The 16695-nt window shown below is 26.9% G+C and overlaps 2 protein-coding genes across 5 annotated transcripts in view; one reads left to right on the top strand and one right to left on the bottom strand.

Annotated features, from left to right (window-relative positions):
- Nucleotides 1–3156, top strand: part of LOC129968806 (protein trachealess-like) — a 251748-nt gene extending 248592 nt beyond the window's left edge. For both annotated transcript variants that reach the window (XM_056083069.1, XM_056083068.1), the window contains exon 12: nt 306–3156. In XM_056083069.1, the coding sequence (XP_055939044.1) occupies nt 306–1526 (1221 nt within the window). In that variant the 3' untranslated portion in view covers nt 1527–3156. The remainder of the gene's footprint in view (nt 1–305) is intronic.
- A 4481-nt stretch (nt 3157–7637) lies between these two features.
- LOC129968757 (DNA repair protein RAD50-like) overlaps nt 7638–16695 on the bottom strand; it is a 48069-nt gene continuing 39011 nt past the window's right edge. For all 3 annotated transcript variants that reach the window (XM_056082981.1, XM_056082980.1, XM_056082982.1), the window contains exons 31-38: nt 16095–16242; nt 14560–14687; nt 13542–13713; nt 12503–12641; nt 12284–12426; nt 11940–12073; nt 8318–8446; nt 7638–7801 (exon numbers count right to left, since the gene is read on the bottom strand). In XM_056082981.1, coding sequence (XP_055938956.1) covers nt 7756–7801; nt 8318–8446; nt 11940–12073; nt 12284–12426; nt 12503–12641; nt 13542–13713; nt 14560–14687; nt 16095–16242 — 1039 coding nt within the window. In that variant the 3' untranslated portion in view covers nt 7638–7755. The remainder of the gene's footprint in view (nt 7802–8317; nt 8447–11939; nt 12074–12283; nt 12427–12502; nt 12642–13541; nt 13714–14559; nt 14688–16094; nt 16243–16695) is intronic.

Below are 16695 nucleotides of genomic sequence, written 5' to 3'. Positions count from 1 at the left end.
TTACATCGGCACTTTCTATAAGATATCTTAATTAGATTTCCTAAATAAAACTCGATAGTAAATATACAAAGAGCAAACAAAAATATTATGTCGCAAATGAAACTACAATTTTTTTTCTGTATGTTTTAACTATATTTTTACAAATTTCTGCTAATGATATTTAGACTGAACTCAATTATGTAAACGTAAAAATCTAACCATTATAATCGAACAGTAAAGTTAATCAACTATAATCTGAAGAGAGTATTTAATTTTAAAATATTTATTTATACTTACAATATTTTTCAATTATGATTCATTTCTAGGAAAGATGTTCAATTCAAGTAGAATCCTCTACAGTTAATCTCAACGGTTTCGAGATGGAACCAAAACAGTTAGATCTGTCTGTCGATATGGCGAGATATCCAGAATCAAAACACTCGAATCATCACGTCTGCATCGATGGACAAACGCATAGTAGGGTCAAAAAACGGCGGCTCCTCAGCAATGGGCAACAACATCATCACATAATTCTGGGTGACCCAACCACTGACAGAAAGAGTCCACCCGACTCGAACAATAATGTTCTCTCTAGTCTAGCTAATGCCACCAGCCCTCTGGATAATGGCGTGGATCGGGTCACTCCAGACAGGACAGGCTCGCACAGGTCCTCTACTCCGCCATCAGCAGGTGATCTGGGCAATGACAAAATAGATCGACCGTGGAAGAGATCACCCAGCAATAGTGCTAGTACCAGAACAGCCTATAATTCTTCTAGCGGTTCTGCAATGTCAGTGAAAGAATTGGAAGATGTGATGAACAAACACTTACCTTCTTCTTCTACACAGGACAGTCAGGATCTGGGTAAAGGTCAACAGCAGAGGTCGACCATCCAGTGGATTGGTGCACCACAAACCACTCTCCCAGCCTCTTCTCTACTCAGACAAATCTACGTCAATAGGGAATCTGTGATCAGGTCCGGTACCCATATCAGTAGGCCGACTTACTATGAATCGCAAGGACCGTTGCCTACACCGCCTGGAAGCGGTTCTAACGAACCTTATCCGGACCAAAATCAATTCATGCTGCCCAGCAAAATGGCAGCTGAATCTTACGGCGTCATAGCAGCTGGGTATTCGACAGCCCCTGTCACTGTTACCAGTTATATGGACACTTACTCTGCTATGACACCCCCAGCTTCAGTATCACCGAGAGACAAGTTTCATCCTGGTATATCAGACACAGCTGCATTTAGTGAAGCTGCAGCTGCGGCTGCAGCAGCAGCTATCCCTCATATGCACCACTACGTATCGGACGGTGCATTGCAGCATCTTCCTTTGAAACCACAGGTGTTTGTACACCCAGGTAGTTTGGATCCAGCTACCTATGGACATTCACATTCGCAACAGAGCCTCAGCCCTGAGCAGCAGCAGCAACTATACGCTCATCATGCCAGTGGATTTCACTTATATCACCCGTCTTCGAGTAGTAAAACATCTCATCACACGGCAAATGGCACATCATGGTATTCCCAACCAAATACATAACTGAGCGTTAGTGAATTCCTCTCTGGAATACGCTGGATGTAGGTCGGTCATGTCTCAAGATGGCGGGTTTAGTGAATTTTGTACACGAAATGAGCCAAGATCAGGTTTGGCGTTTCTAATGAAACATTTCTTTTGCGCCATTGAACCTTGAAATTGTTGGAGAGAGTGGTTAAAAGAACGTGCGCATTCCGTGTTCTAAACTGGAATGCAGAGCACATTATGTCTTTTATTGGGAAGAAAAATAGAAAATCAACTTGGACACAACTGTGCTAAGACAGAAGAGACATTTTGAAAAGACGTCGTATCAACAAATAGCTTTCAAAGATACAACATCTTTTTAATGTCTAGAATTAGTAAGGATGATGATGGACTACTCATTAGTTGACCAGAGTAATAATTAACATTCCAAGCTGGCGCTTCAAGAAATTGTAGACAAACAGACCCTAGGTTCTATCTGCTTTTGTAGCAAAGTAGTTCTAAAACCTGCAATCAACATTAGCGAAATCTTGTCCGGTACTTCTTTGTTCTTAAATCAAATCACATATTATTAAAAAAAAGAAGTGATCACTCATTCTCTTGTCACAAAACATCGCTTTTCCATCGGCATTATGTAGTTCAAAAAAAAAAAAAAATTTTATTCTTCTTCAATAGTTGTGAACTGACAAAAATTGTTTTATCAGACAATTCTTTTAAACGATGATCACAGCTTAGGTTCCTCAAAATGGTCAGTTTGCAAAGACATTTTATTCCGAATAGTACTCTACGAAGACAGGAAAATCTTTTGCTTGAGCAATCAAGATGTGCAATATATGAGAATACATGTAAAGTAGGCGTACGTTGGTCCTTGAAATGATGAAAAATAGCAAAGACCAAGTTCAGTGAGAAATCAAACGCTTGTAAAATGTAATTATTGGGAACTTTTTTCTATATGAATTACATATCTCTTTTCTTCTATTATTTGCTTAATGACGAAAATGTTAATGATTCTTTTTAGGAAAGGGAGAAAATTTTGATTGTATAAATTAAACAGTTTAAAAAAAATTTAATTACTTAACTGGAATTATTCTCTTTCGCTTTTTTTTAAATAGAAAAAAGCATTTAACCTTTTGCACTCGAGAGGTGACTCTCAGTCACTACTTACTTTATTGCGGCAACTCGAGTAAAAACGGTCTCGAGTGCAAAAGAGTAATTGGAATTAAGGTAACAAAACTGTGGAGAAAGTTACGGGCTGTAAATAGAGTTTATTCAATAATAATAATTTGAGACCTTTTGAAGCTTTCAGATTTCTGAAAATCTCTTCCTGATTCTAACCATCACTCCCCCTAGATGTTCAAAGAAAAATGGTTCTTTCTTCCAAATCAAATATGATTTATTACCATAGGGCAAAATAAAACAAAATGGTAATCAACACCTATTGTGTTTATAATGTTTCACGATTGATGCATAAATGAAAGAAATCAAAAGGAAAATCTTCAAAAAATTTTAAAATCGTACAATGTAAAAATCGCCCCTTTGTATGAAACAGTCTGTGCATTAATTAAAATCTAAAATAAATCTTGTACACTGTTTTTTTTTTTCTAAATAAATATTAGTTTCATTGACAGTATTTTGAGATGATGCAATTCAGTTAGTCCAGATGAAAATCAAATTTTGATTTCTTTTTAAGCGATATAATGACTTGAAAATATGAATAAAATTATGATTTTTATGAGATTCAATTAATACATTTTATGGAAGCGTTGAAAAATTATATATCTTTTTTATCGAATGGCAAATTACTAAAGTTTTATTTCATATTCTTTGACAACAGTTTTCAGAAATAAACATATGCTTGATAAGTATTTTCAATAATACGTCGAAAAATTCCACCAGAAGTCCAATTTTATTACTTTAATTCTTTAATGGTTATAATATAGATCCATGATTAGATGCTATCTTTTCAGTGAAACCAAAACGCTTATAGGCTGGGTACTATTTGTAAATGGCGATGAATAAATCATTCAAAAACGCTCTGCATAGTAAATCTTTGAACAACCAAATTGGACTAGTCACTTTATAGGCAGTAAATGCTATCTAAGAAAATGATTTTCGAAATAAAAAGTAATATAAATTTTTCTTCCAATAACTTCGAAGCTTATTATCACATAGAAACCATTTCTACATCATTTTAAATGCATAAAATTAATTTTTCGTTCTTAGTTCTCTGTTAGTTCTATCCCCAGTTTTATAAAATTTTAAAATATTTTGCAATACTTTTCATTGTTTTGGTACTGAATTTATAAATTAGAAATTTTTTATCTATATGTTAACACTGCTACAATAATAATAAAAAAAAAGTCTTTCGATTATATTTTTCAAATCTCCTTTAATTTTTTAACAGTTTAGTTTATATAAACATGATATGCATCTCTTAATACTATATTAATTCTTTAATACTGAAACAATGGCACCAAATCTCAACTCTGTTTCATTTGGATGCCTCACGTAGGAAATAAAATTTAAAAAAAAATTTAAGCAAATTTTAGAATAATTTATTTGCAAAATAATTTAGAATATAACACATTTACTAAATGGAAACACAAACACATTTTTAAAAAAATTATATTTCATTTATATTGGTTGATTTCTTTAATGTGGTTCTTCAAAAATAAAATAAATAAATAAAAATAACATCATAATGTTTATAAACGGGTATATTTTCCATAAATTGTGACAAGCATGATGAGAAAATAATTGAAAACACTGTACAGGACAGATTGTAAGCTGCCGAATTTAGTGCATCATTATTTCATAAGTATAGGTGATAACTACAAAAGAATTTCTCAAAATTATAACTAGATTTTAATTGAAAATCAATAAAAATTTTATTATTTTCCCTCAACAATTTCATCACATATTATTGCACAAAAACCCTTTTTACATTAATTTAAAATCTGGATTTATATTAACGAACTTTCCGGAAATACTAAACGTATTTTTTGTATGTGTGTGTGCATACTGTCACAATATAAATTATCAGTAAATTTTCAAAACATAATAAAAATAAAAGAACTAAGCCTAAAATATTATTATGCTATGATATTTACAAATAGTAGTTCCAATATCCTGTAATTTCATTCATTGCAATTGAGCTAAACTATCACCAAATTTATTACACGAAAGGAAATATAAAGAAAGGCAATTATTTCAGTAAAATCAGATGTCCTAAACATTCACTAAAAATAAATATCATGAAAAGAAAACAAAAAAATATCTGATTTAATTAAGATAGTTTATAACCATTGCAATTTATTTTCCCAATTTCTCACCCAAATGCTATTACAAACATCATTAGTAAAGTTATTTGGAAAAAATTCTTAAAAAAATTAATTTACGGAATTTTTTCCAGCATTTCGAGTGTTTGCAGAATTTCAGTTACATCATCAAGGCAATTTATGAAGCATTCTTGTTATAAAGTATCCTAAAAAGATGAAAAATAACTGAACTAGAGCTTTATATTAAAGTAACATACCATTGCTGGGGCATTCATACAGAAAGCAGCAAAAATCTTTAAGCAGAGTAGTTCCTCAAGCAACCTTATTCACAGTATTGTTTACCATGTCAGTTATCTCGATTTTTGACTTGGGATGTGAGGGAGGATACTAAAGTAAATTTCAACTTAATCTTTAAAAAGCCAACACTGAAGAGTTTCTTTGAAGTTGTAATACTATTGTACTTTCCATTCGCCTCAGCCCTCAGCTAAGTGTCAGTCGGAACACGCAATAAATCTCCTTTCACTTAAAATGTATGTGTTATGTGCTCAATCTAATTGAGATTTGTGTTATTTTTATCTTGTTATGTTTGTTTCGTTATCGTTGTGAATGTTATTCTGAATCTACTATTGTCATTATGATGAGATTTTTTAATATTAAATCAAATCCTATGAGAAAAATGTATGAGAGTCCTTATTTTTTAGAGTATGTTTACTCATTAATTTATTTGAACATTCAAAAAAAAGCTTGGAATGTTATGAGTTTACTATTTTATATCTATTATTTATTTAAAAATAGTAAAGTGGGAGTGTTCTCCTTTTTGACTTTGATATATACTTATATCATACAACAATTTTTTTTTATTATTATTATTATTATTCCATAATACTAAAGAGAGAAAAAAACGTCGAATATGTATATTGAATCACATTTTGCAGACCAAATGAATGAAATATTAGATACAAATCAAGAATTTGAATGCAAAGGCCACACAGTAAAATTCATCCATTTAGCTTATTGCATTTCTTAGCTATTGATATAACAAGAATAGGCATAGCAACAATCATACAGATAAAAGAATTGTTCTAAAATTTGATACATACTTACAAGTCTGGTTATGAAACTTAACTTTGAATATCATTCATCCAGGTCAATGGAATTTTTAGTAATCATGCTCACATGCATGACAGCACAAGGAACATTACATACATAAAACAGACTTGGCATTTAAAAAAAAAACTGAACTTTTTAAAATAATGAATTGTATCAAATATTAGCATCAAGAAATTAAATGAATAAATTCATACAAAATATGCTTGACACTTTAAAATTATTATACAGTTAATCTTTATTAATATAACATTCTAAAGACTAGTTAACATTAGACTGAAATTTTCATTTCACTAGTAATGTGTCAGTAAGAAATAAAAAGAGAATTGCGAGTTAACTCAGTATATTTATTATTGAATTAAATTGTTGAGAATTAAATTAAAAGAAAATGCACTAAAATTAAAATACATGCAATCAAACTGAGTAAAATTTTTCAATATAAACCATATGAATTGTCAAATATGTAGATTTTTTTTCTCATATTGCATTTTTTCCAATATATTCTATCAACCAGAATACTTAAACCTTCAAACTTTTGAATGTGTAGCTATTTGAAGTAATATAAATATTATTAGTTGGATGATGAACTTTCTCAAGTTTTGCTTCAATTAGAGAAAATTCAATTTTTATTCAATTGAAGCAAGACTGATTAAAAATCAATAAATTATGGAATAGAAAAAAAAAATTTAATCAAAACTTACGACACATTGGAAAAATAACAAAATTTTAAACAAAATCGATTAAATAAAACTTGAAACTAAACTAAAATAAATGAAAATTTAAACTGCATACCTAAAATTTATGTCATTTCAGTTTTTATAAAATTGAAAGAAAAAAAAAACGATTTTCATGGTGATTGCTTCAAAAGCAACTGTAAGATAATCTTGTAATTCTGCATTAATTGTATGATAGTGATTAATTGCCCCCTAAAATCGCAAAAGATTTCGTGTTATTTATTGGCTATGTTTGCCAATGGCATGTGGTTAATATACAAGTACCAATAATCTAAACAAATAAACGATTTCATCTCTACTCTGTCTAATTGTTCAACATTGAAAATTGGTAAGGCTTAAATAAATTTAACAATTTGATTTGATTAAGGAAAATGAAGTCTAATAATGAAAGACAAGAAATATTTCCAGAATTTTTATCAGAATGCTCTTTGCTCCTTGAGTTATGAGTCACAAATGAATTGTTATTACAGATTTAGAAACTGACATTAGGCATTTCCAATAGTAACAACAAAAAAATACCATCATATTTCATTAAGAAAAATTGTAATGTATCGTTTCATGAAGGTGGAACCTACTAATTCTGTTATAGCCATACATAAATAAATACTGAATAAAACAAGATTGATCATTAAACTAGTAAAGGCTGACTTTTTTTAAGAAATGAGGTTTTAAAAAAATGTAAATTTGTTTTTCATTCTAGTGTAATAATAATATCATGCATCCTTGTTTCCATGATAGTATTACATTTTTTTATTTAAAAATTTCAGAGAGTATGTTTTTAAAAGATTAATAAATTGGGTTAGTCGTACTGCATTCAAGTTAGTTGATTGTTCTATGTAAGCATTGAAATTACATATAGTAACAGCTCAAACAATATTACGGCATCAGAAAATTAACTTATCCAATTTTAATTTTGTATTGTTTTGGAAAATATTGAATATGCAAAAACATTTGCTTTCAAAAGTACACTAACAATTTAGTTAGTAATCTTATTTTAAGTATGCTGATAATTCATAAAGAAGCATTCCAAATTTTATTCAACAAAAATATAACTTTACAGATGCATTAAGACAAACACAAATATATATGAAAATACAAGACAAACATATTTGTTATATACAATGGTAATGCAGTTCATGGAATATCAGATATGTATAGCTTAGATATCTTGGAATGGGCACTGAAAAACAAACACAGAAATTATAAAACAATAATTCAAATACAAATCCATGTTCAGCAAATCAAACTAAGCTTAGCAGCATACATTGCATTCACTTTTCGATACTGAGTAAAAAAGAAAAGAAAAGACTTTATTGTAAATAATTATCAAATTTAACATTTCTCTTTGTGCCCTAGATCCTCAAAAATGTTACAATACGATACTTAACCAGATAAATTACTAAATCTGTATAAAATCTTTCAGATTTAGAAAAGAGAAGTAGAAAACAACTGAAAAAAACTGATTTCACCAAACATTTACATTCTACATCTGTAATAAAGAAGATGCTATGTAACATTTCAGAATAATTCTTTGAAAATTTTAGCTAGATTTTTAATTTTCTTTAAAAATTTTTTTATCTTTTAAGATAAAACTTTAAATTTTAAAATTACACAATAACTTTGAATTTCAATAGATTTAGAAAACCATAGCATTTAGTGCACCCGAATAATGTATAAAAAAATAGAAAAAACTCACTTATTGTCTTTTGAAACTTTGTAAAAGTAGTCCACTGTCTCTGATCTACCTAAAAGTTCGATGAAATCTTCATCATGAGTGATAATAATCAACTGGAAATTTCGCTGCTCTGAGCGTGATTGTACAATGCTAAAAAAAGAATGACTTATAAATATACGAAATGATAAAATAATCCTAAAAATTTTAACATAAAGAAAGATACCTGATACAAATAAATTTATATAATTATTATCATGCTATTCATAATAAATGAATATTAATTCACAAAATATTTCAACATAATCAAACCAAATAGGATAAAATAACTAGTAGAAGCAGTCTTCCTGAAATGCTCTATTATAACCTCTCAAAAAAGTATTATTTCCCCATCCCACATAAAACCACGGATTTTAGGCAAGACCATGAACTGCACAAATATGCAGATTTTTTTATACTTGAAAAAATGTTACAAAGCACGTAAAAGCTGTTCTTTGTAACATAGGACAGGAAATCATCATTAATTGCTTGAAATGGGTGAACAACACTTATGAAAGATCAATCTTTGGAGAGAATCAAGTATGAGATGTTAGACATTTATTTTTGTTTCTATTTATTTTGGATTAATTGTTGATATGTGGTTACTACAAAAGTACCAGAAAAATCGAATATGTAATTTGTAAGTCTTTTTTTCTGACAAATTGAAATTAAAATTCTGTATAGAACAACAATTGTAGTTACAAGATCACATACTAAATTTTCATTTAATTAAGTACCTGTGCTTTTGAACTATTATGTTTATGTCCATGGCAAAACACAGACAAGCAGACAGTCGCCCTTTTTGACAGATTTGTTCAAAATTTGATAAAGATTTACATGTTAAATGCTAAAACTGTGAACAATATTTTATCTATATAGTTGTCAATGTTTTGTAGTTATTGTATTAACTTGTACTCTTGCAGCCAGACTGACATATTTCCTAGAAATGGGTTTCATTCAAAATGTCAAATTAATTCATCTAAGCTCAAAGCATTTTTGAATTATCAAATTCACAAACAAACATATTTCGAACAATGTGTGTTTCAAATTCAAGAAATACAGAAACATTATTTGTCAAAATCTGATGCTCAAGTTTCTTTGATGATCAGAATACTTTTTCTATGAGATACTTAGTATAGGAGAGAACAAAAACCAGTCAAAGGAAACAAAAAAGTAAGACTAAATGCTTATCATTTTTTTTTTCAATTTGCTCAAAACAACATTAATCTCAACAATAAATCAACAAGAAAGGGAAGTTCTTTGATATTTCAAAAGTATATGATACTTTCAAACTTTTAACATCTATGTTTAACTCCAAGGAAATATATTCTATAGTAAGAAAATGAGTACCTTTAAAATTTATTTAAAATACCACAAAAATATCTGATGTGAATAAATTTCATGGGAACATAATCATCACTGTATATTTATAGTAATAGCAAAATCTGAAAAGACATACTTTAAAACACTAATTACTTCAATTTGCCATAATATTTCAAGCTAAATTTAAAATAAAGTAACACATGAGTTAGTATTATTAGTGTTTTTAAAATTCTTAACCTTCTCTCTATTTAAAATTGAATTTATGAATAACAAAATGTAGCATATTTAGTGCTACTAAATTCCCTTACAATTCACAAGACCACTTGTTAATGACTAACTTACAAATATCATTGCATACAAATATTACAACAGCAAATGTATGAAATAAATAAACAATTGTCTTGTAAGAATAAATTATATAATACTTTTGACTGTTGGAATAGACCATTATTTTTAATAAAAAAACAACATAAGTGGAAAAAAAAGGAATCCCCCCCCTACAAATTATTTTATAAATTATACAGTTATATACTTGCATATATTTATTCATTTATAAGTTAATTAGAGATAAGCAGTAATGTTCATGTTTTTCTGTAATAGAACAAATTTCTGTAATAGTTTCTGTAATAGAACACTTAGAGCATATTGTAGCATTAAAAAAAAATGACAATGTCTTAGAATTTTTTTTTTTTAAGTTTTCTTCTATATCAATTTTAATGCCATACAATTTTTTAGCATAAAATGTAATATTGATATTTATAGTCTTTTGACATATTTGAATTGCAAGATTATTATTTCATCTGATAATTGTTTTTGCAAATTTTTCCAAACTTTTAAAGTAAAAATCATAGCATGTGACAGCATCCAAATGCCAATGTATAGCACAAGCATCATCATTCACATATTTAAAAAGTAGATAAATAAATGAATGAACTGAGATTTCAAACAAATGCAGATAACTTTGAAATATAAACATTTACTGTATTGAATGTTTTTAAATTATGAATATGATTTTTTTAAAGTAAGTAGTAAATATAAATGTTGCATAGCTGCAATAAGAGTTTTTTACAATTTTTAGTTGTTTTAATTTGAACTTAAAAAAGCATAAGTAAAGGACGAGGTTTAAAAACTCACTTTTGTGAGGATGAATACATTAAGACCATTGTTCAGTGAAAGTGTGGGTAATATAATAATTAAGAATAGCACGGAGCTTTGAGTAGAAAGAATTTTAGAGTAATACACAATGTCAAAAAGAAAACATAAGATATTAAATTAAATTCAAATTAAGATCAATAATTGTAGAAAATCATCAATAAGATATACAAAGAAAATGTATGTTTATTGTGGAAAATCCGTGATGATTTTTGTAAATTATGAATTTATGTAAGAGATTATGAAACCAATCTAGATATATATTTAGTAATAAAATGTAAATTTATTAAAAAAATAATTAAATTTAAAAGTAGACATTAACAAAATAAGTTTTAACATGTGAGGCAAAAAATTGTTTATGACATGCAAAATCAAAAGCAAGTTTAATTTGCCCCATTAAAAAACTAAATACTGAATTCAGTATTCATGATAATCGATATATGCATCTGATTTATCCAGTCATTTGAAGAGTATTTTAATATATCACTAATTTAATACACTGTTGACCATTCAAAAGTAAGACATAATGAATATTTTTAATTTTAAGAAATTTTTCAAGACAAAATAAAAAATTGTAGTGTTATAAATGATTTTTTAATTATATTTTTTAATTCAAAATTCTTAAAAATGCTTATAATGTATAAGTCAACAATTAAAATAAAAATTAAATTAAATTACTTGTAAACTATAAACTTAAGAGTGCAAATCTTTATGTGAACAACATTTACATTTGTATGATAAATTTGTAGGACAGTAAACTAAACACATAAAATATGAATAGTTTTAACAGAAACAAGTAATGCTGAAGTAAAATATCACAATTTTAAAAATAAGTTATTTTAATTAAAATGTAAGAGGAAAAAGTGGAAATTCCAAAATAGAACACACACACACACAAAAAAAATGCATACATTTACTAGTTTAAACATCAGCAGATAACAAAAAAAAAATCTTCAGAAAAATTAAAACAAATATTAATCATAATCAACAAATAAAGACAATTACAAAAATTTAATTACATTAAATTAGCAGTTTAATTTAATCTATGAATATATATATATTCAGAGATTAAATTAAACTGCTAATATATGTTATCTAACAATAGAAATATATCCATGAAAAGCAGACTTACTCCACAAGAGCTCGAGCAAGCTTTGAGATGTTTTCACGGTCAAGATTTGTAGTGGGTTCGTCTAGTGCTAAAATCCCACAGTTTAAACAGAAAGTCTCAGCTAAGGCTAATCGAATGATAAGGGATGCTAAAACCTGAATAGGAAATATTAATATGTTAGGATATTAAAGTTAAAAATAATAAAAGGGATTAAAAAATGGTAAGTAAAGTTATTTGATTTTCATTTACATATATGTGTTCAAATATTTCTTGAAAAATTAGTCTTCAATATGCAACATGTTTCCTCATTCATGCACTTTTTTATAACTATTAACTTCTCAAGCTTTAGTGGGGAAAAAATTCACCTTTTGACCAGCACTGCATCGCCCTCTCATGTCAGTGGGTGTATCTCCTTTGAACATCACCACACGATAATTAAAAGTCCTTCGAGTCTTTTCTATTCCACGGTCTCCATCTTCATCTGACTGTATCTCAATGTAATCAATATCTATGGAGGAAAATATTCATTTGGTAAATGAATTATCTTAAATAAAATCTGTCAGAAAATCAATCAGCTAACCTACCATTTCCAGCATATGTCCTTATCCACAAATCTTTAATGATTTTGTTTATTTCTTTCATCTTTAACTGATGGTAATTCATAATGGCTTTATTTAGGGCTACATAATACTTGTTCAAATCATCACAAGCCAATTGAGTGGTCTGAAAGATGAGTAAAATAGAAAGAAAAGAATTAGATGAAAAATCAGAATGAAATATAGAAACTTTGACCAATATCTACTAGTCAAAAGTAGATGAAAAAGAACAATAATCTCAGTAATTAAACATTGAGAAGATCAAATACAAGTAAAAGTATGTTAGTAATAACATTATTTTTTATTTAAAAAAACACTTGTTTTATCTTAAAAGTAAACACAATATCCTTTTAATCAATATTTAAGAATATTTTGAACAAATAAAATCATAGGATCTTTTATTAACATCATAAAATATTTAAAAACTGTTTTTGTTAATAGGAATTTGTAACCACATAATAGATATTAGTTAACTACAAAAATAAGGAAAAAATAAATAAAAACAGCAAATATATATTATAATTTAGAAATGTCACCGCAGTTTATCTTATCATTTGAAATTCAGTTTCATTAAAAAAAAAAAAGAAATTGGTTGCTTTATTACAATCTATCTCAAAGCTCTAAACCAAATTAAAAAAAAAGCACACAACAAAAATGCAAAATATATCCACAATTACTAATTTAAATTTCATATTGAGGTTCCCTTTCAATAATTAACATTCCAATTCTAATTTTTTTTAATTTTTTTAATTACATAGTAAAATGTATAATATTTAGACATGCTTGAAGCCTATTAAAAATGTATTCTTAAGTCAATAATTTTCTAAAAAGAAAACAAAACATACATTTATGAAGGGGTAAAAGAGACTAATAATAACTTAAAAAATATTTGGTTACTTTCTTTTTATTTTAAGAATATTTAACCAAATTTTACAAATTAGAATTATTATGCAAATTTTAATTTTTTATATTCATAAAGTTGAAAATAGCAATTCTTGCTATCCTAAGAATTAATGAGTTACTTTACCCTTAACTCTATGCATTTGTCTTTATGCTTCTTCTCAGCATCCTTAAACATCTCATCTTGAAGCTGCTTCCTGCATTCTCTAATTTTCACTTTGAACTCTGTCTCACGTATACTTGCTTCATCTCTTTCTCTTGTAATTCTTTTCGCTTCCTGATTCAGACGCTCTAAGTCACTACAATTAAAAAGATATCAAAAAATTACAGCAATATTTTATAGTAACTATAGTTTATGCATGATTTGCAAATAGCAAAATGGAAAAAAATGCCATAAATCAAGAACAGGATATAACAAGGATATAAACACTTGAACAAGATAAGAAGAAAAAATAACTTATTTTTTTAACCTTCTTAGTCTTTAAATTATTGTTTTGAAATTAGTTAATATCTAATTCATAAAAAATAAAAGTTTTAATTTTATCATTTAAAAACTCTGAAATATTAGATAAAATTTAATATGTGCACTTTAAATTAAATATTTAAAAAATGTTAAATTTATTAGGAAACAGATTAAAGAATATGTTATTTTGCGATTTGAAATACTTTTCTAATAAAATTTCTAAAAAGCAATATGCATTCTAAATGATCTCAATTTGCTATTATTCAAATTAAAATACACTTACAAAGAAGTATGTTAAACGTGTGCATGAATAGTTTTTCTGCTTGTTGATTCAAAGGATGAAATACATTTTATATTCAAATATGTTTGGAAAAGTAATTTAATTCAATGATTGGTTTCCCCCCAATAGAAGATGAACCCTAGAACTAAATACATATTTAATGCATAAATATTTAATGCTTACCATTTATTTAGCATTAAAAAAACACATTGTTATGACAAAAATTGAAAAAGTTTTCCATAGTTAAAAACTCTAAGAAAATTTCTTTGTATCTAACAGAAAAATTTGAAACCTTTTACAAAAAAACATGTGTCTTTTGGAGCTGTCTTGACTAGTAAACATCTAGATGAAAAAAATAAAAGTTTTACAAAACAAAAAAGATTGGAAAATCAGCATACAAACCTATGTAAAGATCTGATGTCATAACCACCAATTTTATCTTTTAATTTCTGACATTCAGAATTCATTTGGCTGATCAACTCAATGATTTCAATAAGCTTTCTGTTATCTTCCAAGTTTCGAAATTTTAACTGAAAACAGATTTTTTTAAAAAATTCTTTAACTTAGGATACTTTACCCATTTTTTAAAAATAATAAAAAGAAAATTTTATGAATATTAATGCATTACAAAGATATCAAAATAAATTTAATTAAAAAAACAGATTCATTTATTTACATAAAAAAATAAATAAATTCATTAAATATTTTTTATAAATTAGTTATTTATAAAAATTTTGCTGAATATTAGTATGAATCAGCTCTTTTTGAATATTAGCATTACCAGAATATGGATTCTCTAATAAAATAGTTTTAACATCTTGAAATGAAATTTTTATTTTAATTCTTCGCCATACTTTTTTAAAAAAAAATCTAGCTTACATTCCAGGCAAAAAGATGAAAAAGTAGAAAAAAATTATCTAATTTCTAAAAAAACATGCAAAGAAGCAGGAGAAGTATACCCAGTGATAAAATATTTTATCAGCATCATTAAATGTTAACATAAATATTTTTTTTTAATTCAAAAGGAAAACAGAAGAATAGCAAGAGAATGTGCTTTTATTAAATTTCTTGGGCTCAAAATGAAATTTTTTACTCAAATTAGCAGAGATTACATTTTCTTAATCGTGTATCAAATCTCACTTTTCAAACAAAGCAATTTTTAGCCCTCCTTATTTTTATTAAATAGAACATTTCGTTTTAGATAAAAGATAAATGAAGTGCAAAGATCCACATTTAACAAAAAAAGAAATATCTAAAATCTATAAAACTACAGAAAATCCCTAATCTAAAAGCCTTTTTTTTTTAAATAGAGAATATAAAATTTATTGACTTCAGCAAAAATAGGTAATCTGATTGATGACCATTATTTTTTTAACATCGTTTTTTTTTTTTTTGGAAATATTAAATCTATATCAAATAAAATATCAAGTGATTATAATTGAATCAGATGTTAGTAGATACTTCTGCTTTTGATAATCATATTTAGATTTTTTTAATTACATAATTAAGAAAATTTTTCATTTGATAAATACATTAGTTTAATAGCAAAAAGGAGAAAAAGTATTAAAAGAAAAAAAGCTAAGAAAAATGCAATTGTTTATGTGGAGAGGGGGGGGGGGAACAGATTTTTCTGAATAATGTGAGTAAAAAATATGAGAAAATTTAAAAAAATTCCAAAAAATATAAATCTTGTGGGAATTAAATTCCAAATAAAAAAAACTTAATTCATTGAAATAATTGATAAATACATATTTTTAAAATTAAATAACTGTTCAAAAAATTATTTCAAAATATAATTCTTAACATTTAAATATCAATTAAACATTCCATTAAAAACACATAATACTGTAATTACATGGATATAATCAAAGAGTCAAAAATTAATAGAAGGCAAACAACAGCATAATATGATTTTTTTTTTTTTTTTTTAATCTTACCTCTTGAGAATTAATGTCTTGGTGGAGTTCTTTTTCTGTTTTGCTCATGCTGCTTAATTCTTCCCTCTTGGATTCAATTTGAGAAGTTATTTTTTCAATTCTTTCCTCATGTTCTACTAATTCTGCTTCTTTATTAGCTAAGACATACCTAGGAATACAATTCTCCTTAAAAAAATAGACTTCTTTATTTAATGATAATGATATTTAATAAATAAGATGAATCAAATTATTTAGTATTTAAATGAATAGCATTAACACATGTAAAAAAATAAAGTTGCATAAAAAGAGAAAAACCTATTAAAATTAATTATATTTTGTAGAAAAATTATAATGAATATAAGTACATTCAATTAGAGGGAAAAAAAAACAAGATTGAAAATAATTAATAATCTCAACAGCATATTGTTCATTGCCTCACATACATTCTTATATATCTAATAGATTATTAATAAATATTGTTCACTCAATACATTCTCTGCATCTTTTTAAAATAAAACTATATGACCTTGCATATAATTTTGAATTAACACGAAAAAAAATTTGTAATCATTATATTCTGCAGGAAATTCCATAAATATTTAAATCAAGAGACTCAAGGCAA

This window comes from Argiope bruennichi, chromosome 5, assembly GCF_947563725.1.
Source record: "Argiope bruennichi chromosome 5, qqArgBrue1.1, whole genome shotgun sequence".
Lineage (NCBI taxonomy): Eukaryota > Metazoa > Arthropoda > Arachnida > Araneae > Araneidae > Argiope > Argiope bruennichi.
Note: the sequence above shows the minus strand (reverse complement) of the source record. Positions and strands in the feature narration are given on the sequence as shown.